Consider the following 24,304-nt stretch of genomic DNA (forward strand, 5'->3'; position numbering starts at 1 on the left):
GAATTTTTGTGGAGAAAACTACACATGTTCAGAAGAAAAGTCAGAAACAAGAATCAAGAGGGTAAATGTCTCAATATCACTGTTCTGTCGTAAAGCATTTAACCTTACATAACAGCAAAATTCAGACCTTCTTTGATGAGATTGCAATATACGTATGTATAGCAAATTCCACCTAAATTTAAAATTAAAGTAAAATATGCTACATTTAACATTACATACTGTTAAAAATTCATAGTATTTAATTTAAATATAGCTACACCACAGCATAAACATTATTATTACAGAATATAATTTAATGCAGTTAAACAATCAAAAGCATCAGATAAGCATTTAAAAGCTACCAGCAAATGACTTAGTTACTGCAGCAATGCATGAAATTCTTTCAAAAGTAATAGTAATACAGGAAGGCTGGCTACCATGCAAAAGTGAAAAAAACTAAAGCATATTTCCTCTACTGCACAACATTGAAACCATTACCACATTTAACAATTACAAATGACTGCTAACCTTCTATAGTGCTTTGTCCTCATTATATAGTTGTTTTTATCTTCCTCAACCAATGTGTTCTCGACTACAAGGTGTTTGTCTTGATCTAGCAATTTCCTTTTGCTGTCTACTTTCTCCACTACCCATGACAAGAAAGGCTCAACTGGCTTCGTCCCTGAGACTAGTGAAAATAACACTAAGTTGGGGCACTGAATAATGCACTTACAACTGACAAGGCTTAGTCAGGTGAACATTATAAAAGACTTACGGTGCATAAACATTAATACCAATACAAAAGGATATACAGTGCCAAGATGCTAGTCATTTAAAGAGAAAGCCCTATACAAGTTATTAAACCCCTGGTATTTTCAAAATATCTGTGCTGTATTGTACAATTTTACTGTTCAGCACCTGAAAATGTTGAAAGTGCGTAATATTTAATGAAAAAAGGACAAATAGCAGTCAAAATATGACATATTAAAACCTTAATGGCCAAAAAAATGACAATATAGAATGAATCTTTTAGCTGTCTGGATTCCAGAGTAACCCTGCAAGAACTTGCACTGTATGAAGTTTTAGATCACTGGAGTAAAAGGCCCATTTAAATTCACCATACAGAAATTTACATAATTAAAAAAAATGCAGAAACTGTGTATTTTTGTTCCTAATGGTGGTCAGATTTATAACATTTTAAAGATCACATACCTAAAATTTTAGTTACTGTATATAAAGATCCAGAGTTTTACCTTATTCCCCTACCAATGGCATAAAATGCTAAAAAAAGCTGCAGTTCAACTAAGAGCCTAATAAAATTAAATTGTTACATGACAGTTAAGTTATTATTTCCATGAGCATCACACACTTGTAGAATAAGTGTAATGCTAATTTGTACTAATCTGTTGATGTCAGTATGTATCATTAAAGTCTATTTTTAGAACTAATGAATGAAAGAGTACAATGGTAAATACCTGCAAGACCTTTCTAATGACCTTTAAACTCACATCCATTTTTGGGCTTTTAATTCCAAGTACAGAATTTCCATTTTACCTAACATACAAACCAAAAGTTCTTGACATAGAATTTAGCTTGCAATTGCATGCTGGAAAGGCTATTTAACTTTCAGACAAGGTTGTTAACTATATTGACAGTTAGTGGGAAGTCCCAGCCACCTGTTGGTATGCACTTCACTTTGCCTTTTGGCCCAAGTGCCAGATGGGTTGTCTGAGGTGGGCCATTAATGCAAAGTACTTTAGGTTTGTAAGTTAGAGGAAAAAGACAAATTACTTTGAAAAACTTTGCTATTTGTTCCTATGCAAAAACAAACCTTCATTCTTTACATAGGAGACATACCTATTAGTGGGAGGAAATCTGGGATCTCTCTTAACCGACTGGTAAATATGTCCAACTGGGGATGACACCTTCCTGGCCCGAGTACTATCCCAGGAATGCAAGCCTCCTTGGTGGGGTTGGGATGGGACTGAGAACTGTCTTGGTTCTGAACCATAGCCCTGTCAATATCCTGGTTCCCAGTAAACCCTGAAGAGGTAGAGGAGATAGGTGGAAGACCATGAGCACCCTTGCCCAGCTGGGTGAAGACTGAAACGTTGCCAAGTAAGCAAAGCCGTGGGCAGCCTTCAACAAGAGGTGACAACATCCACACAGGTTGGGGAGAGTGGTCCCACTCATGCAAACAGGGTAAGGGGCTGTCCCAGTCTTCCGAGAAGCTGAAGCTTTTATAGGCCAGGAAGACTGAGCAGGGGACCTCCTCATGCTACTCTCTCTTTGAAGAGAGGGTGGGGGATGAAAGAGCACCTGCATGTTCTCATTTCATCTTTTCTTGCTGTGCCTTGCTGGCAAACAGGCCCTGGTCCAAAGATCATGTACCCTGGCCAGCCCTGGTAAGGGTACTACTGGAGCCAGTATTGGTACACAGAGGGGTCTGGAGAACTCTGGGTGGTAGTTACAGTGATACTTGTGGTACCCATAGCAAGGGCCCCCTCAAACCTCTTCACTGTAGAGGATTGACCACAGGAAACTTGACAAGACTTCCTGTGGGGAAATAGAGCAGTCTTCTTCTTCCTCTACTTACTTGCTTTGGAAGAAAGAGAATAAGAGGTGACAGTACTCAATGACAAGACAAAGTCAACAATGATGAATTCCTTCTCCTCTTCTTCGACGTCTTCCTGAGCACAGCCAAGGTCAGCACTGAAGAGAGCAAATGGAGGAGGAACACACGTACAGTTGAAGAAGACAACTCCTCTGAGCATATCACTGATGAGATGTAGAGTGACACTGAATAAGTGGGAGCCAGCAGGGGCCAGTGGAGACCCTGAATCAGTCATAATGGTCATGGTAGAAGCAGTAACAAGCAATACCTTACTCACCTTTGGGTGATCCAGCAGAGAGAGTTACAACTCACTGAGCTGCTTGGCTTCCATTGCACATAGAAAGAGTAGGGTTATTAAGAGACTTTTAATTTTGCCCTGAGAGAGGGTGTCCTCCGAAAGAAAATTCTCCCTCATTGTGAAAGGAGGCCTCAAGTAATATGCTGGACTGGGCATCCTCTCCCCCTCAAAGGCTCTCTACTAAATACTCAGTAGGAGTTGGTGAGGCGGAAACTGTTCCCTTACTAGTAGCAACAGCAGGAGGAGGGAAAATCCCAAAGATGACCTTCAAGGCACTGGCAGTGTATTACAATCTAATTACACCAGAGATACCTTCTCTCTTTTCTTCTTCTTAGCATACTTCTCCCATTGTTCAGATGGCCAGACACAGCACTTCATACCTGGGCAGCGAAAGAATACCTTAAGTTTCTTCATAAGGGAGGTGGAAGGCTGCAATGACTGATGGATTTGGCTCATCTTTATTATTCTACAAGTCTGCAAAAATAGGTCATAGAAAGAAAAGATGTCATAGAATACAAAAGAAATTTCATATGGAAGCAACAGCAAAGTCAGGCAGTCTAGCTGACCTTGAAACATGGCAGCATCCAGAAGCAAAGTGGAATGCATACTGACAGGTAGGTGGGACTTCCCCTCACCTGTCAATTGTTAATGACCTTGTCTGAAAGTTAGATGGCTGTTCAAACTCACATTCCCATGCTAAATCCTATGTCAAGAATGAAGGTTTGTATTTGTGTAGGAACAAATGGACATTTTAATGAATCTGTAGATAACTTGCAACAGTAACCGAAAAACTTGGTCTGGTTAAAAAGTGCTTGTACTACTGCATGTCTAAAATTAAGCCTCACCATCATCACATTAAGAAAACTGATCAAATTTTTTTTAATATAGTCGGCTTTGGTTTCATTAAAAAATTAATTTTATCTCCTTGCATAACTACAACTACTTGAAATTAATCCACAGCCTCAAAGGGCTTTTGCTAGATCTGCTGCTGTCCTCTAACTAATTTATAATGATACTACTGTAGGTGTTCTCAAGATGCTGACTCCAATGACTAGTCCTGAGCCTATAGACTGTTTACAAGTCATAATTTTTCAGATTAATTATCTTACCTGACATCCTTAATAATACTTAGCATAGTCTTAATATGAGATTAAGTTTCTCTTCAGAACTGCTTATGGCAACCAATGCTAAATAAAAACTTACTCACTGAATGTTCTTGCTGACAGGATGAAAACTCCCTTGTTAAGAATAAGACTAGCAAAAAAAAAAAGAACATTTCTAACACCAAAAATTACTGACAATGACGACAAAGACAACTTACTGTAACATCTCTACGTTGACACACAAATGTGCAACTGCTACAAATAATTATTCCCAAAACTAAAAACCATGACTATATACCATAGATAACATGTTCACAACTTTGTACAATACTAACAATACGTAATTACTCACTACAAATCCTAGTGCAATTTCTATAAACAATGCTGATATACTCATCACTTGTGAATTGTTTCAGATATTCACTGCAAGAGAAGAGATAGATTAAGATAACTGACTGACTTGTTGACTTGATTAAGAAAAAATTTATGCATTCAGGACTGAAACTGACAAAAATATTTCAACTAAAATCATGAAACATAATCTTTTCAAAATATAAATAACTGCTTTAAAACTGTCAATTTTACTAAGCTAAATGCAAAAATCATATCTTGAACTGCAACAATTTAAGATTAGTAGTAGGTATTTGCTGCATGAAGAAACTCCTATGAGTAGAAGCAGAGACAAATATAGGTAAAGGAAAAGCTCGTTTTCCATTAAAAAATATATAAAAACTTTTTAAAGTTAAAAAAACCATAGCTTACCAAAGTTAATTATACTACTATGGAAAGAGATGACAGACTTCTCAGCTCTTTTCAAGATATCTGCCTGCTTGGGAGGTATCTCAATCAGGAATTCAGTTAGTCACCACTCATTTTATTTCTTGCACAATCATATAATTTATTCAAACTGCCACTTTCTTAAGTCTTGGTCTTTAAGGAACCAATAGACTTTTTTACAACCTAAGAGCACTGAATTTGGTACCATGAGAAAACAGTTAAGGTTGGCACTTATGATATCAACTTTAAATGCATCAAATAAAAGTAATATGAGGGGTTCACTGAATCACAAGCCTTCCACTACTACATTTCCTAAATACAATATTAGTGAACAAAATGCACTACCTATGACTGACATCTCTAGCCTAACACGAGATTAGGGATTACCATCATTAAACAACCTTTTCAGCAATATGAGGGGTAGATGTCTAAATAAATTAGGAGAAAAGGTTCCAATCTTTCAAATAAACCATTTACACTTGTAATGAGTTCCAGTAGGTATTTGTTCAAAATATCTCTTCTTGAGACAAAAAACCTAGTGTCTTCATGTTGAGAATAGCGGCTCCCAAGGCATTACATTATTGAAGTCTGAGACAAGCCAGTCGAATTAGGCAGATTCGTCTTCCATAACAGAGATGAACTGCTGAAGGTACTGTCATTGCATTTTAACATATCGAAATGCCCCCAAATATCTGTGATTATCAAGCATCAGCTTGATAAGTCTGGATCCTGATTGGATTCCTTGGGTCCAAGGATATAAGTTACAATTTTTTTTCAATACAATAACTGAGTCCTATCCAGGTACTGTAGGAGAGAGAATTAATCCTTGTCTCCTGTGGACTAAACTGATGATTCACTGATATTTCATCAATGTTGGGAAGGGTCTCCTACAATTGGCATAGGACTACAAAAGCAATGTTCTGGGTAAAACCGGTAAGACCATGTACTTCCACTCTTCTATTGTAACTGCCTGGAAGGTGGACAGCAAGGAGCTACAATTATTAGCTATTTAGCCATATTTTAGTCACAAATGCCGAAAATATGGCAAACGGTTAAGGCAAGACCTATTGATTCTATTTTTCCATTAATTTAAAATGGGTATTCTATTTAGATGAATCTTTTAGTTGCCTGGTCATTAAATCTTTATGGCTAGTAAAGCTTACAGCAGTGATCTCTTGATTTATATTTTTGACAAAGATTCATAAAGCTGTTGTGAAATAGAGATAAGTAATTGCTAATGTCGTCTTTAGCTAGAAGTCTTCTTATTCAGAGAAATTCAGGCCAAACACTTGACACTTACAAGACAACAGATTGCATGGGATATTAAGTTTAAAGTTACCTAATTATTTCTATTCTGAAGAAATATTCATTTGTTCATATGTGGAACAAACCTTTGGTCTTAACAATAGGATAACTTTCCAAGTGCCAGCTGGTAACCGGTTAACATAATCAAAGATTGCAAAGCAAGAAATCTGTGAGATCTGGCAACTCCTGCACGTACGAGGTGATAGCTGGTCAAATACCGCGCAGTGGACGTTGTGATGCTCCAGTCTTTTCCTTAACCACCTTGGGGAGTAGACGATTGCACTTATGCTTTCCTTCCAAGCTGGTTGTTTTATGCACTTGTTCCTTTCAGTGTTGTGTGTGATTGTTTTGGCTTATTATGGCTTCCTTCGAGTCTTCACGGCCTCATCAATGCATGTGCCCGGGTATTCAGGGTTTTCCGTGCTCTAGGTTTCCAGCGTCTACGTATACGGATCTGCATACGACATGCAGTAGGTGCACAGCTAATTTTGTACTATAACAGAATGTTGTTCCTGGCCTAAGTCACAGTGGAGGGTGTTTTACAGGAAGAGGGAACATCGCAGAGTTTCGCCTTGTCTGGACGATTCGTCTTCTCTCTCTCCCTTGGTCGCTCTTCCTGTTGCTAGTTCTAGTGTTCCTGTGTCGCCTTGCTTTTCTTCCACCGATTCGTTGATGGAAGTATCAGGCGTACCACAGGGTGATGTTATGTTAAACCCTTACTGGACGGGATAAGTATATTGATATGCAGCTCCTCAGGCAGGGTAAACTTTGAGGTCGGCCAATTTACGAAAAAAACACATCAATGGAAATGTACATGGTAGAAGAAAAAAAAAAAAAATTCTAAAAAATTTTCCCTACCTTCCACGAGAAGTTGAAAATTACTATTTACAACCCCTTGTGGGGCCTCTTTTACAAGACAATTGTAAATTTTACCAACCTATATATGTTTTTTCTAATAAATAAATTTACTTTACTTTGTAAAATTATAATTACTGCTCACACAATATCAAAACAGATAAGAAACAAAAGCAGTAACAAATTCTTAGCATATTTGTTGAAAAATATTTATGTAAATTTACCAAGAACGAAGATTCAGTAACATCTTTTTTTTTTACTTTTATGTTTTTTCTAACATTTCTTCGCAATTTTCTTTGTAAAATTATATTTACAACCAACATACCATCGTAAAAGACAAGAACAAAAAACAACAGCAACCCCTTGGTATGTTTGCGAGCAAATTTACAAAAAGATGTCATGTGAGAGAGACAGAACATTCCCCCTTCAAGTCACAAGCACCACTGAAGTCCTGAGACGCCCACACTCGTGATCTTAGTCAGTATAAAAGTTGCCATAAGTGAATTTATGGGCTATAAAAGTATTGGCACCTCTTTCCAGCCCTATTCTTTCCAAATTGCTGGTCATAGAGATGTTGTGACGTCACTCCCAGCGCCCTCTCAGGCAATGACGTCAGATGCAGTGGCCGCTCATCCTCCTGTCACTATGATGTCATTGTCCTCTCTCACTGAGCCACCCAAGGCATAGTTTCAAGTGGTCTTCAAAAGGCTGGAAGAGAGGTTTTCTGCCTTTGCTATGAAGAAGATGGATCTTAAACATAAGGTCTCTTTTCCACCTCCTGCTTCTGAGAGATCTCATAGGGAAGGGAATTTATCTCCTTCTCCTGCGTCTTCTCCATCGCCTCCTTGTCATCGTGTCAGACGTTGTGGTTTTGTCTTCTGCAAGTGGAGGGAGTGCATTGCCTTCTGCCTCTCATGACAGTCTCCCCCATGCATGTCAGTGTTTGTGCAAATGATAGGGGTGCTTCGTCATCTGCCCCACAAGGTCGTGCTTCTTCAGCACAGGTTCGTATTCATGAGGTTGACAGTGAAGCTTGTGGAAGGAAGGCATCCTCGTCTTCATTACATAGCCATGTGTCTCCTGTGTGTGCTGGTAATGCATCGTCGTCTTCTCTTCATATCCATGTCTCTCCTCATGGACGAGTTCGTGTCAGTATGAGTGTTGAGTCTTCACCTTCTGTACACGGACGTGTCTCATCCTTGCACATATGTGCTGATGATTTTGGAGGTACTCCCTCTTCATCTGTTTCAGTTCCAGTTTGTCAGTGTAAGGACAATAAGGTTCTGATTAAAAGGATTCTTCACTTGACAAGACTGTGGTTGATGGTCGGGAACGTGAGGTTCCCTGGGAATAGTGAAACTACAAATTTTCTAAGACATTTGTATTTTTTCATGGCTACAAACCTGAGGTCTTAACAATAGGATAACTTCTAGCACCTAGCACGATCTGGTTAAAAAACAGATGAAAGCAAGGAATCTTGTGATATCTGGCAATGCATGCGTAGCTCGGGTGAAGAGTGGTCAAGGACCACTCAACTACGCCAGTACGTCAGTCTTTCCCAACTCAGGATGTCTTAACACAGAGGGGCGGCTAGAGGCATGCAGTATAATGTTAAGACCCCATGTTTGTAGCTATGAAAAATACAAATTGTCTAAGAAAATTTGTCATTTGTTCATACGCAAACAAACCTTCGGTCTTGACAATAGGATAGACTCATACTTGGAGGGAGGTACAAGACATCCTAGACTGGCTGGGGGCCTACCCACCAGTCCAGCTTCCAGAAGAAATGATTTCTGGAGAGGGACTGATGCCTGTTGAGAAGCTAGATAAATTTATATCTAACCACTCAGACTCTGGGTGACGTACAATGATATATGGGAGAACCATTGTATAGGGAACCAAAGAGAAACTTTGACTGTCCAATAGCAAACCAATACACCAGGGTTTGTATTACTCCCAAACCCTCCTTGCCAAGGAGTGTAGTATATGCTACTGAATAGAGGGCAAGATATTTGAATATTATGCGACCACACTATCAGTATGACTACCTTACTCACCTGTATCAGACCAGTCCAGCGAATGACGTGTCTATTCCTTAACCTGCCCAAAGGAAGAAGGAAAGGTACTAGAGAAAGGAGACCAGCCAACTCACTCATTCTCTCATCCACACAATCATCTAGGTAAGATACAAAAGTGCCCTGTTAAGGGCAACTAATGAGTTCCACAACCTGTTGGGCAGCCACCACAGGATCCAGGGAAAACATGTCCGCAGATCTGTGGGCAACATCCTTACGATAGAAAGAGGTGAATGTGGACTGGTATAACCAAGTACCAGCGCTCAGCCCTCTATGTACAGCCAAGTTCTTTTTGAAAGCCAGAGAGGGACAAATACCCCTAACGTCATGCGCTCTAGCCTGCACAGATGTGGTGGTGGAATCTTCAAGAGTCAAGTACTATGCCTGTCTGATGGCTTCCCGTATCCAATAAGAGATAGTATTCTCAGACACCTCTTTCTTCGTACAGCCTGTGCTAACAAAAAGTCTGCGGCAGCCTGGTCTAAGATGCCGAGTCCTTTTAAGATAGCAACGCAGGGCCCAGACAGGGCACAACAAAAGCTCTTGAGCATCACCACCCATAAAGTCATTCAGTGATGGAATGGAAAACGAAGTGAACCTGTTATCATGCACAGAGGGATTTTGGGTCTTGGCCACGAATTCCGGGACAAATTCGAAGGACACCGACCCCCAACCCCTAGTGTGCTTCACCTCATAGCTCAGACCGTGGAGCTCTCCTACCCTCTTGGAAGATGCCAAGGCCAGAAGGAAAACTGTCTTGAGCGTCAGGTTCCTGTCAGATGAGCGACGCAAGGCCTCATATGGACTCTTAGTGCAGCTCTTGAGAACCAAGGAAACATCCCATGTCGGAGGCTTGAGCTCTATAGGAGAACTCGACTGCTCAAACCCCTTAACTAGCAGGGAAAGTTCCAAGGAAGAGATGTTGATACCTTTAAGGCGTAACAACAAACTCAGGGCCGCCCTGTAGCCTCTAATGGCAGAAATGGACAAAAGTTTCTTGTCTCTGAGGAAGTTTAAAAAGTCTGCTATTCGCTGAATAGAGGCTGCGAGTGGAGAAAAACCCCATTTACAACACCAATCACAGTAGATCGCCCATTTGCCTTGGTAAACCGCAGAGGTCGACTTTCTAAGACTGCTGGACATATGCCCAGCTGTTCTCTGAGAAAAGCCTCTCGCTCAGAGGAGATACTTGATAGCCTCCAACCATGAAGAGACAGGGATTCTACGGGCTGGTGGAACCTTTCCGCATGGGGCTGACACAGATGTTGCCAAGGGGGAATCTCCCTCGGAACCTCTCACAACACCGACAGCAGATCTGGGAACCATTCCGCCTGAGGCCACAGAGGGGCTACCCAAGTCATCCAGAGACCCTGTGAACTAATTAGCCTATTCAGAACCTGACGGATCAAACAAAACGGAGGAAAGGCATACACCTTCAGGTTGTCCCAGGGATGTTGGAATGCATCCTCTGCCAAAGCTTAAGGATCTGGAACCACTGAACAGAATATCTCCAGCTTGCTGTTAAAGCGAGTCGCCTAGGATCTGATCCCGGCGACTGAGTTTTTCAGCGACCACATTCCGTTTGCCTGGGATATACCTGGTTGAGAGCTCTACCGAATTGCTTACCACCCACTGGTGAACCACGATGGTCAAGGGGTGAAGTTGACGAGAAACCAGGCCTCCCTGTTTGTTTACATAGGCTACCCCCTTGGTGTTGTCCGACACGAGAATGACAGAATGACCTTCTACCTTCTACCGAGACTCCTTCAGACCCAGAAAGGCTGCCTTCATCTCCAAGATGATATGTTGCTGCTTGTCCTCCAAACTCCAAACGCCTGAAGCGATGAGGCCACCTAAATGAGCCCCCCAACCTGCGAGGGAGGTGTCCAAGAATGGAAGGAAGTCCGGTGGAAGAGAACGCAGGGGGACACCCTTCAACAGATTCTGGTCATCTAACCACCAACGAAGGTCTTCTCTCACTTCCAGAGACAGAGGAACCATTAACGGGCGAGTCCCCCGCTGGAGACCATAATTCTCCCAGTCTGCATTGCAGAGACCAAAGATGAAGACGCCCATGCGGGACCAGCTTCTCCAGGGAAGACAACACTCCCAGAAGAACCTGCCACTGATGAGCTGACTGATGTGATTCTGACAGGAAGTTGTGCGCCACCACCCACAACTTCTCCAATCTCTGATCTGACAGGAAAACTTTTGCCACTGTCGTATCGATGACTGCCCAGGTAAAGAATCCTTTGAGTGGGTACGAGGTTTGACTTTTCCTGGTTGACTAATATGCCCAGATCCAGACAGAACCGAAGTAGACGATCCCTGTCCTGCAGCAGCTTTTCCCTGGAAACTGCCAAGACTAACCAATCTTCGAGCTACCTCAGCAAACGGATCCCCTGAGCATGGGCCCAACTTGACATGAGAGAGAAGACCCTTGTGAATACTTGAGGGGCTGTTGTCAGCCCAAAGCACAAGACTTTGAACTCGAAGACCTTGTCCCCAAGAGAGAAGCAAAGGAACTTCCTGGACATCAGATGAACAGAGATTGGGAAGATTGCGTCCCTTAAGTCTATCGACAGCATGAAGTCGCCTTCCCTCACGGCTGCCAACACCGAGTGCGGGGTCTACATCTTGAACCATGTCTTCCTGATGAAGTGATTCAAGGTGGATATATCGATCACAGGCCTTCATCCTCCCGATGCCTTGGGCACCAAGATGTGACTGTAAAACCCTGGGGACGGACGCACCACTTCCTCTATCGCGTCCTTGTCCAGCATTTTCTGCATTTCCCCCTGAAGAGCCAAGAACTTCAGAGAATCTGGAGGATATGCCTTCCTGAGCTGCAGCTTGTTCGACAGAGGAGGAGAGAAATCAAACGGCAGTAGGTACCCCACCTTAAGGACATTTACCACCCACTTCTCTGCCCCATAACTCTGCCACTTGGCCCAATGGCCCACCAGGCAACCCCCCACCCGTGGCGCAGGAAAGGGAGAGGCGCCTAACCTACCGACGGCCCCCTTTACCTTTGCCCCTTGAGCCCCTTCTTGGTTTAAAGGAATGAGAGCAAAAGGGGCGCTGATCCTCTGACCTAGGCTGAGTCGAACGGGAAGGCCCTGCCGAACTCGAAGTCTTCGACAGCCTACCAGGCGTCGATCTCCTTGACTGCTGCTGGAGAGGGGGAGGAGGAGGAGCTGGACGTCTCTGAGGACGAGACTCCGACTTAGAAACGGCCTGGTGCACCAGTCTGTCTTTGGTGCCAGCCCGGCGCCGGTCTATCGCATTCTCAAGCTCTGTCTGAGGAAACAAATATTGGGACTCCAACAGATCTCCGTTCCTCAATGCCAGCAAGGACTCCGTGTCCAGTAATCTCTCCATCCTAGACAAAGCCGCGTCTCGTCTAATCAGAAGAAGGTTAGCCCATAAATTACCACCGAGGTGAGCCATATATGAAAACGCCTTGCCTGTGGACTGCATCAGACTGGCAAGTGATGATGCACTCACCAACCCTTCAGGGGACCTGTCAGAAGCTATCTTGGCAACAACCACAGACCAGAAGTCCAGTCAAGAATCCATCTGCAACATGGAGGCCGCCATAGATTCCAATGCTGAGGCATCTTGCGGAGACAAGGACGGAACCACCGACCTCACCTGCTCCAAAGTCAATCCCAGCTTCAGGCGAATGATGTCTGGGTTAAGATGGCGCGACATCAAAAAAGCAGAGCTTGTAGCATAGTACTTCCTATGTCTAATGAGAGGCGGGGGTATAACTTGGTAGAGCCCCTAGAGTAAAGCAAACCGTCCTTGTCCGAAACAGAGGCATTAACCTTCTGCAAGACCGATTGAACGTGCCCCGACAAAGAAAGCTGAAAAGATGATTTGGGATCCTGTGTAGCTCCCACTAAGGCTTCCGAGCAAGAAGGAGTGTAAGACGACTGAGCCTGAGTCCTACTTTCCAAATTGTTGAGGGGGCCGGCCGGAAGTGGTCAAAATTCCTCTTACTTTCGTAGTTACAGGGTAATTAGTAAACATAACTCAATAAGCCTAAAACATTCATCCATACAAGAAAATGCAATATTTCTTCTGTTATCGTAAATTTTGATAATTATTGGCAAAGAAATCGTGAGATATGGCATCTGTAGAGATTCTGTGGCTCGCAGAAGCGAGTATCTGGTTCAATCATGAATCAGTTGGACCATAGACTTCAAGTAGGTTACACGTTCGAGTTTCACCTCGTGACATTCGCTTGCTTTTACGTATGTTTATGTATGTTTCGGCAAGAAGTTCATCATGCCAATGAGGAAAAGACAAGGAAAACATCTCGCTAACATACAGACGAAGAAAAATCGCTCAAGTATTATTACAGAATATAATATACGCGTAGTTAGTGAAGAGAGAGGGGAGGGTTGCCTAGTAACGCCCCCTTCTTGCCTGACAGTACACGTCACACTGTGCCCAAGGCTACGATCTTTGAGCAAAGAGATCTTCATTTATGATAAATAACATAGTTTTGGTTTTTTAATACCCAAAATGGAATATGAAATTCATAATAATCATGATTTATTAAATTGTCTTTGTAAAAAGAGAGTACACCTTCGAGTTTCACCTCTGACATTCTCTTGCATTTACATTTGATTATCTTTGTTTCGGCAAGAATGTCATCATGCCAAAGAGGAAAATACAAGGAAAACATCTCGCTAACATACAGAAGAAAATTCGCTGTAATAAGCCGAGTTAGTGAAGGGGAGAGAGGGGGTTACGTAGGAAGGAGTGCCCCATCTTGCCTCAAGCAGTGCCCCAGGCTACGATATATGAGCAAAGGGATCATCATTTATGATTAAATTATGATAAATAAAATAGTTTTGGTTTATTAATACACAAAAAAGAGATATACATTCATAATAATCATTATTTATTAACATTGTCTTTATAGAAATACGAAGGAAAACTTTGAACGCCCGTATCTCAAAACTATACTTAGTGACCTTCAAAATCTATCTCCTCACTTAGTTTTAAAGCTATAACATTGGAAGTTGGTATATAACTCAGAAAGACATTATAGAACAATCAAATAGAGCCCTTTTTTCCAAGTTTTTGTCGTCTTTTTTTTATAAATTTTTTTCTCGTGATTTATAGGGTTTATTTTTTTACCATATTGAAAAATTCATATCTAGCAAAAAAATGACTTTTAGAAAAAAAAACTCTCCATTTGATTGGAGGTCGACATCAGGTCTATATATGGTAGTAATCCCAGGTCTTAATATTAAATATCAAGGGAGGAGATAGAATTTGAAAAATTGTTATTTTCGGGATAAATTGCCCTGGCGTCACAAAACCGAAGGTCAGAGGCGAAAATCATATGCGGTTTGGAGATGTCCCAAGTCACCTTATTAAGTGGTATGAATGTCAAAGTCCTGTCGTTAAAAAACGGCATTAGCCGGCTGGCCCCCTTAAACCCACGAATGAGATCAACAACTTCTGAAAAGGAAGACAGAAACTCTTGCTTGTCTCCCTCCTCCTGCTCCAGCAACGGAGGCTCCTCTAAGGCACCTTCCCTACTAAAATTAACGGAAGGGTCAGCAGCCAAACAGCCCGAAACCCCAACTAACCTGGGTCCATGCGTCGGCTTCCGAGACGAACCAACTATAACATTAGGAACATTACTTACCCCAACAGATGACTCATTAACGTGTCCGTGAATGGTCATGGGTGTGGCAGAGGTACGAACGTGTGATGGAGGGGAATCCCGAACACTCAAGATCGAAGAAGAATCCCCCAGAGTTGAACTCTTGGAAGCACCAGTGAGAGAAGCAGGAAAACACTCCTGCTGCACCAACTCTGCACTCAATACCTTCGACCTCTTGACAGGCACCTTGATATCCTTACGGCGATGAATAGGCCTTGAAGAAGGAGCGCTTACATCATGTGCATGGGCAGGGGAGGTTGCAACATGCTCGCGATGTGCATGGACGGGGAAGGTTGCGGCACGCTGGCGATGTGCACGGACGGGGGAGGTCGTAATACGCCCGTGATTTGAAGCAGAGGACGAAGCAGCCCCTGCAGATTGCACAAGGGAAGGTACACTAACACTGCCCGAAACACCAACACACTTGAGAACACGTCCGCATTGTTCCTCCCTCGTAGGCGAAGAAAGGGCAAAGTCCTTAGCCTTCCAACGCTTGATACGTCGATGGGGCGTAGAGGGGGAAGAGGGAGAGGAAGACAGCACTGGTTTCTTATGTGATCCCTCGCAGGAGGTGGGGACGAAGCAACACGTTTCCTACCAGTCCTCCCAACCGATAAGGCAGCCAACTTGACATCCAAAACAGAGTCCAACCTCTGAAGCACTGCCTGGCATATAACCTCAGATTGATGTGCCAGAGAAGGCTCCAATGACATGGAAGGGAGATGTAGCGAACTGGGCGGCAGGGATGATGTCACGGCTGAGAGAGGCAGAGCAGTGGATATGACTGGGGGAGACGTCATCGATGGGAGTGACGTCACAAGTGGTGGTGGCGTCACGGCTTCCCCTCGGTGCGAGGGGGAATCAGATGCCACTGGCGGAGGAATACACAGAGACGGATCCCATGATGTCATCAACGGGGCTGACGCCACGGTGTCTTTCCGAATCGAAGAGGTGGCAGCAGTCACTAGCAGTTCAATGCAAGATGGCCGACCTCGGCTACCCACGAAGAGAAGGCCGGGGGGGGAGGGGGGGGATGGCCTGGCCAGCCCAGGGAGGGGGGCACGAGCCTCCATAACATGCACTAGCAACCCCTCCAAGAATGGGGGACCCCCTAGCCCGAGCGTCTTCCAAATCGCCGCCATTTTGAACACCTCTGACTCTGGAAGAAAAGAGAATGATGAAAAAGCCTCCCCTTTCCCGGGAATCAAATAAACTCCCGAAGAAGGGGCAACATTACAAACATCAGCCTGGTGGCCTCCCGATACGTCCAGCGACAAATCAATGGAAGAAAAGGAAGGAGACACAGGAACAACGCTACTATGAGGGTTGAATACTGCAGGAGATGAAGCATCGGGAAGAGGTGAAAAACCCTCCCATGTAGAAATAGCCGAAACCCTCCGATGTTCTCTCTTGCTATAAAACGACTTCCACTGCTTTTTAGGCCATGTCCGGCATTCCGTGCAAGGATTCATTATGGTACAAAAATTAGAACGACACCTACTGCATGTGATGTGGGGGTCAGTCGCTGCCGAAGCCAAAAAACAACACAGAAAACCTGGAAATCCCGGGCACACACATTGACGAAGCCGAGAAGAAGCAGAAGCAGCCATAATATCAGCCAAACACACCAAACACTAAACAAGCGAAACGGGCAATGAACTGGGAAAAGGCCAAGAGAGGTTAACACTACTCTCGCCCAGGTGGTCAAAGAAAAGACTGACGTACTGGCATAGTTTCGTGGTCCTTGACCACTCTTCACCTGAGCTACGCATGCGTTGCCAGATCTCACAAGATTCTTTGCTTTCATCTGCTTTTTAACCAAATCCAGCTAGGCGCTAGAAATTATCCTATTGTTAAGACCGAAGGTTTGTTCGCGTATGAACAACTATATTTATAACTTTTCTTTAAATAATGTTGTGTACCATGTGTTTTAGATGTGAATAATTTTTTTTTTTCTTGGAAGATGCAACAAGTCCTTTAACGAATTACTCGACACTATAAGAGATACGCATTACAATTTCAGACCTTCAACCCTTAGACATTGACGTATTGCAGTACAAATTACCCAAGGAAATACTAACCCTAATAACACAACTAACAATAACAAAAACAGTGCTAATAATAATAATAATAATAATAATAATAATAGAAAAATGCGCCTTAGTCAACATACAAAAAGGCAAAGTAACGAGAACTGAAGGGATAAAGCTACCAGATGGGAGCAACATCAAACACATAGATGAGACAGGATACAAATACCTGGGAATAATAGAAGAGGGGATATTAAAACACAAAGAGATGAAGGACACGATCAGGAAAGAATATATGCAGAGACTCAAGGCGATACTAAAGTCAAAACTCAACATCGGAAATATGATAAAAGCCATAAACACATGGGCAGTGCCAGTAATCAGATACAGTGCAGGAATAGGGGAATGGACGAAGGCAGAACTCCGCAGCATAGATCAGAAAACCAGGAAACATATGACAATACACAAAGCACTACACCCAAGAGCAAATACGGAACAGGTAATATACATAACACGAAAGGAAGGAGGGAGAGGACTAACTAAGTATAGAGGACTGCGTCAACATCAAGAACAGAGCACTGGGGCAATATCTGAAAACCAGTGAAGACGAGTGGCTAAAGAGTGCATGGGAAGAAGGACTAATAAAAGTAGACGAAGACCCAGAAATATACAGACAGGAGAAAGCAGACAGAACAGAGGACTGGCACAACAAGCCAATGCACGGACAATACAGGAGACAGACTAAAGAACTAGCCAGCGATGACACATGGCAATGGCTACAGAGGGGAGAGCTAAAGGAGGAAACTGAAGGAATGATAACAGCGACACAAGATCAGGTCCTAAGAATGTGATATGTTCAAAGAACGACAGACGGAAATAACATCTCTCCCATATGTAGGAAGTGCAATACGAAAAATGAAACCATAAACCACATAGCAAGCGAATGCCCAGCACTTGCACAAAACCAGTACAAAAAGAGGCATGATTCAGTGGCAAAAGCCCTCCACTGGAGCCTGTGCAAGAAACATCAGCTACCTTGCAGTAATAAGTGGTAAGAGCACCAACCCGAGGGAGTGATAGAAAATGATCAGGCAAAGATCCTCTGGGACTATGGTATCAGAACGGATAGGGTGATACGTGCAAATAGACCAGACGTGACGTTGATTGACAAAGTCAAGAAGAAAGTATCACTCATTGATGTCGCAATACCATGGGACACCAGAGTTGAAGAGAAAGAAAGGGAAAAAATGGATAAGTATCAAGATCTGAAAATAGAAATAAGAAGGATATGCCAGTGGAAATTGTACCCATAATCATAGGAGCACTAGGCACGATCCCAAGATCCCTGAAAAGGAATCTAGAAAAACTAAAGGCTGAAGTAGCTCCAGGACTCATGCAGAAGAGTGTGATCCTAGAAACAGCGCACATAGTAAGAAAAGTGATGGACTCCTAAGGAGGCAGGATGCAACCCGGAACCCCACACTATAAATACCACCCAGTCGAATTGTAGGACTGTGATAGAGCAAAAAAAAAAAAAAAAAAAATAATACATAATAATAATATTAATACTTATAGTACTAACACATTTAGATATAGAAAAATGAACCAGGGTGCCATAATAACACAAGCCACACATTTCTGTGGACAAGTTGAAAATTCCAATCCTGACAAAAGTAGGTTAGAATCATATACAGTGAATCATTGGTTAGCTGATGCAGACAGATGCATATCTTCAGGGGGAATAACTGATGAAAGAGCTAAAATTAATGAAGCCTTGCTTCTCGTTAGTTCAGAACATGGTGATGCACATAAAACTCTGAACTCTGTTAGTTTCAGCAAATTAACTAAATATGATGAATTCAAAACAATTTGTTTAACGTTCTAGGAGCCCGTGAGTAAAGAGGATACATTATATAATATTACGAAGTTCCTTAACCCAAAATATGAATCAAGCAAGGGGGAGTGAGGAGTGATAACAAACCCCTGTGGCTATATGGTTTGTTATATGAACAGTCAGAATTTTCTTTGGTTCCCTAGTTGCAATGAATCTGCTCATATATCATTGTGTTTCAACCCAGACGGCCGAGTTGTTAGATATCAGTTTATCTAGCTTCTCACTGGCATGAAGCAACCTTCTTTAGAACTCGTTCTTCTAGAATGGGTGGTCAGGTGGGTCAACTCCTAGCCAGTTTACGATACTTGTACCATCCACCAAGTATAAGTCTATCCTATTGTTAAGACCGAAGGTATGTTCCGCATATGAACAAATGACAAATTTTCAATCAATTTGTGTATTTTTCATAGCTAACAAACCTGAGATCTTAAAGTTTTACTGCCCACCTCTGGCGGCCTGTCTCTCTTTTATTATATTTCCTGGGTTGGGGAAAAGACTGGAGCGTCACGAGATCCAGTGCGTCGTCTCTGACCAGCTATCACCTCGTACGCGCAGGAGATGCCAGATCTCACAGATTCCTAGCTTTACAATCTTTGATTGTATTAACCTGTTAAGCGTCACCCACGTAATAATACGTTTACCGCGATCTACTCGGTACCGCCTTCAACGGAATATTACGTTCAAGACTTTAAAGGTGCTTGTCGAGTCGTCAGTCCCGTGATAATAAGTTTACTCATATAGAAAGTATAGGAACATCATTTGGTAATACTCTCAGCACACGTAAGCTGTAAATGGAAACTTATTTCCTGCCTGGTAACTTTTTCTGGCAATCGCTTGGCTGGTTTTCTTTCAGTACGCTTCAGGCGTTTATCGAGACAAGTCACGCATTGCTTCTTTCACAATGAATGTCCCAAAGAGGAAGCATATTTCTTCAGGTGAGACCAATCAAATACTTGATGAGGTGTCCAATATGGATGACCTATTTGATGATGAAAGCTCTAGTTCTGAATCGTCCAGTGATGAGGATGTTGAGGGAACAAACTTTTCTTCTGATAGCGTGAGTGAAGATGACTTTGTATTGCCGAGTGACTGGACTCCGAGAGGGAGAGAGAGAGATGCCTTTACTTTTGTTGCTGATCCCGGCGTGAAATTTAAGTTGAGGATAAAGAGAATCCAGTAGAATTTTTTGAGAAGTACTTTGATGATGAAATCATTGATTACCTCGTGAGAGAAACAAACAGATTTGCAAATCAGTTTCTAGATGAGAATATAGAACATTTGCCTCCACAGTCACGAGTACATAGATGGTTTGACACTTGTGCAAGTGAAATAAAAGTCTTTATAGGTCTACTTATTTTACAGGGCATTGATTCAGTGTGACAATTCAATGTATTCTCAACATGAGAGTGTTTCTTCTTTTTTTTTGAAAGGTAATGAGTGGGCGTAGATTTGACTTGTTGCATAAATTCTTACATTTGGTTGACAATAGTACTATAACCGATGGACCAGGAAGAAAGTTAGCAAAAATAAAACCATTCACTGATCTTATTTTGAAGAAATTTAAGAACAATTACATTCCAAGTAGGAACGTTTCTGTTGATGAGACTTTGTTAGGATGGAAGGGAAATTTATCATGGGTTCAGTATATACCAGCTAAACGTAAAAGGTTTGGAATAAAATTTTATGAACTTTGTGAAAGTTCTACTGGTTATATATGGAACTTTTTCGTTTATGCAGGTAAGGACACACAATACATGGAAAAATATATGGATATTCCGGTGTCTAATATGATTGTTTCCTCTCTTATGGACCCTCTTTTGAACAAGGGCTATTGTTTATATACAGCTAACTTTTATACAAGTCCAACATTGCCAGATGCACTTGCTGATGAAGAAACTGACACTGTCGGTACTGTAAGGGTCACTAGAAAGGACGTGTCAAGAAAAATAAAAGGAACTAAACTGAAAAAAGGTAAAAAAGTAGCAGAATTCCGGAAAAAATCTATGGTACTGAAATGGAAAGATAAAAAGGATGTATGTGTTCTGAGTACAATGCATGATGATTCTATGATGAAAGTGAAAACTAGGAGAGGACAAGGAATGTATAAACCGAAAGCAGTTGCAGATTATAATGCAAACATGGGTGGAGTTGATTTGTCTGATAACCTCTTGGTTCATTTTTCGACCGCAAGAAATAGACTGAAGAAATATTACAAGAAAGTATTTCGACATTAGTTAAGACATGTCTGTTCCGAATTGCTATGTTACATATAGAGCTCTTGGTGGAAGGGTTGTAAGACGTGAGTTTATTTTGAGGATTAGTGAAAGACTGATTATGAAAGATGCAGAAGAAAGACCTGTTCCCTTACGCAGGCCCCCACGACTTGCAGAAAAACCTTCACAGCTAATTGGCAGGCACTTTCCTGAGTATTGTCCACTTACAGATAAAAAGAAGAGGCCGGAAGAATAACATAAGAAGGGATAGCTCATATTGGTGTAAGGACTGTGAAGTTGGATTATATGTAGCCCCTTGCTTTAGAGATTGGCATACAAAAGAATAATAGTGCATGTATATATAATATTTTTCATTCAGTATAATGTAGTCTCTTGAAATAAAATTATAGTAGTATTAATTGTCTTTTTATTCCAATATTTTATAAAATTCCTAAACCTAACTACAGTATGAATAATAAGCAGAAAAATCAATATTAACTTTGGAAAACTACCATCAGTGCTATGATCGCTAATTACAAAAAAAGCGAGACGGTACGTTAGCAGCGAGCTCATCCGGGGGGGACGCTTAACAGGTTAAACGGTTACCAGCTGGCGCTTGGAAAGTTATCCTATTGTTAAGACTCCAAGTTTGTTAGCTATGAATACAAATTGATTAAAAATTTGTCATATCAGAACATCTAAAAACTTTAAAAACAGTGTAATGCACTCAACTAAGGATCATACAACAAAACTGGGTTAAATAAAGAATTTAACCAATAAAAAAATTATAATTGAGGAAATTAAGCAAGTGAAAAATGGGGAGTTGAAAAAGAAATCAGGTAACCTCCAGAACACCAACAAAATATAAGGAAAAACAAAAGTACCAGACTGCAATAGAGACACTGTACAGGTAACAATGGTGTCCTTATACTAAATGGTAAAAGAATGAATTTAAAAAATATGTACTACTACTCTTCTATTCCTCAAGAAAAAATTTGTTACATTATGCTCTGACATAGTGTTACAAAGAATGGTAAAAAATAATTTGCTGGATCAATAATGTATGACTGTAAAGTATTTAAAATGAAATCACTTGTAATTCAACCATAATAAAATATACATGCAAACCTTGCAGAATTCTGGTATCCATGAACTACAACAATGTCACATAGGCAATACTGTAAAAAATATATATATATATCAATAGGTACTTCCTTTTGACACTTTGTCATTAAAAATAAAACTTCGTTATTCTTGATCATTATACTTAACTGTATTCCATGAGTATTCTTCAATTCCTTTTGTTCCCAGAGATAAACACTTCACAATACAAAGAACATTGATTGTTGTTACCTGTGTTTCATGAGAACAAAATACTAATGGCCCTTAGGAACACACAACACTAACATTCATTTTCATTTATGAGATTCAATGAGTGCAACATAGAGGATCAAAATAAGAACTGTGGAAGCTCAAGTACTGAAAACATGAGGATACTGAAAACAAGACACTAAATACTAGTAGAAGACAATAAGAAAACAAGTGAAACCTTACCCCAAGTTTTACTGGACCTTGTGTTAGTGTCTAAACGATGTGATGCAGACATCACAGTACCTTTTACAGTTAACATTCTGTCATCTCGGGTGATAGGAGGGAAATGCTGGACCTGCAAAATTATTTACATTCATGTATACTTAGCATCACAATGATAATAATTCTTTAAAGTTCAAGAGTAAGTTTATTTGAAGGATTGACTATTTATCAATTAATGTATCATAATATATTTTTTCCCATTTTGCCACTCAGTATCTAACATAAATCAAGTTGTTTTTCAAATGAACAATTGCAAGGCATCTCTTTCTCTCTCGCCAATCTGCGCATCCCTCTCTTCTCTTTTTTTTCTGCCGTCTGCCCTGTCTTTCCAGAATTTGAAACACTGCTCAAGTTCCAAAAGCCGCCGGAGGGTACACAAGGTTAATAAAAGTGGTTGCTGAGAGGATCACGCTCTCAGACGCTCAACAAACCCAGTCAAGTCCAGAGCTCCTCGTATCTGCTGGGCTGACCCCTTGCCCCTAGTCCTTTGCATTTCCACGTGGCTACAAGATAGACCCTACCTGATGGCATTTGAGTGCATCTCCCTTTATTCATAGGCGCCCCTTAAGAAGCTGAGACCAGCGATCAAAGACGGTAAAGTACAGGGGTAGTGTGGCAGTCACTTTTGTCTCTTTTACCTACTGTATTTTTCATCTCTGTGTTCTGTACAAACGTTCATACCTATCCTTTGTCATCTCCCCACAGCCATGCTCCTTTGTTCTATGAGGCTAATCTAATTTAAGCGCTGTGGTTCCCTTGTATCCAATTTACTAGTGCTCATTGCTTGAATGACCTCCCAGTATTAGCAGTCACTAGGAGAAATTACTAGGGGAGATAGCGTAAGTCAATGTCTGTGTTTCACACCCTCCCCATTCGTTACAATAACTTCCTGTGAAGTAATTCAGTCACTTCTTACCCTCTGAGGGAATTCTGGGGATGTAAATATATTTTAAGCAAGTCTGAAGATTTGGCAGCATCACCACATTTAATCAGTACTTTGTGTTTATAGAGCAATACCTCGTTCCAGGTATCCTACCGCCTTTATCCCTGCTGCGAGGTGGATTTCTTTATCCCTAGATACTCTGGGCACCCTATACCTACGCTCCAAGTCCTCCCACGTGTCAGCAACCCGAGCACATGATTCCAGTGCTACAAGCAATTTGTAATCTCAGTAATAAGTCAGACTTGAGAGTCCCAGTGCCCTTATGGCACCCCTGAATACATCAAATAAATTATTTGTAAATATATTCCATTTAAAGCGGCCCTTAGAAGTTTCCCCTCAAATGTCCTTTGTATCTGTAGCTAGCCTTCACCTGTGGAGTGTTTAGGAGGTTGACCTCACCTAGGCCCATCTTCTGAGTCTAATGCGTATCCTAACTGTTGTGCAGAACCTCTAAAGAGGTCACAATCCTAAAAATCATCATGATTATTTTCATCTATTTCTAGGTCCCAGTTTTGAAACTACTTCAAAATTGCAGGAAAAATAAAAGGACCTCTATCATTATCATGAATATTTTTAAGTCAGCTTTTCCCTTCAAGGGGATTAAATATGACAAGAGTTCTCTGCACTATTCTTTGTCCTTGCTCTTTCTGTCCAAACCCCTATGAAGTCTGGGTCATCATTTATCTTATTTTTCCCACTATTTCCTAGGTCATCCAACAAGTCTTCTAGTCCTGTTACTTTGATAACTCCTGCTTTTGCGGCTAAATTTCTTGTCACTTCTCATATGTTCAAACCATCTCAGTCTTTCAAGAAATTTCTTCCAGCTCCTTAATATTAAATCTCTCAACCGACTCTCATTCTTATATAATCTTCCTAACATCAGTCTTAATATCCTTTGGTCACATCTTTTCAAAAGCTCCAATTTCCTTGTTAGTG

General features: G+C 41.5%; 1 protein-coding gene across 8 annotated transcripts in view; it reads right to left on the minus strand.

The window, feature by feature from the left end:
• Nucleotides 1–24,304, minus strand: part of LOC135204068 (uncharacterized) — a 103,196-nt gene that overhangs the window by 11,388 nt on the left and 67,504 nt on the right. For 5 of the 8 annotated variants that reach the window (XM_064234047.1, XM_064234046.1, XM_064234048.1 and 2 more), the window contains 2 exons: nt 22,387–22,498; nt 508–667 (listed from right to left, as the gene is read on the minus strand). In XM_064234047.1, coding sequence (XP_064090117.1) covers nt 508–667; nt 22,387–22,498 — 272 coding nt within the window. The other 3 variants (XM_064234050.1, XM_064234049.1, XM_064234051.1) reach the window with 3 other exon arrangements.

The sequence above is a fragment of the Macrobrachium nipponense genome, chromosome 44 (assembly GCF_015104395.2).
Source record: "Macrobrachium nipponense isolate FS-2020 chromosome 44, ASM1510439v2, whole genome shotgun sequence".
In the NCBI taxonomy this organism is placed as follows: domain Eukaryota; kingdom Metazoa; phylum Arthropoda; class Malacostraca; order Decapoda; family Palaemonidae; genus Macrobrachium; species Macrobrachium nipponense.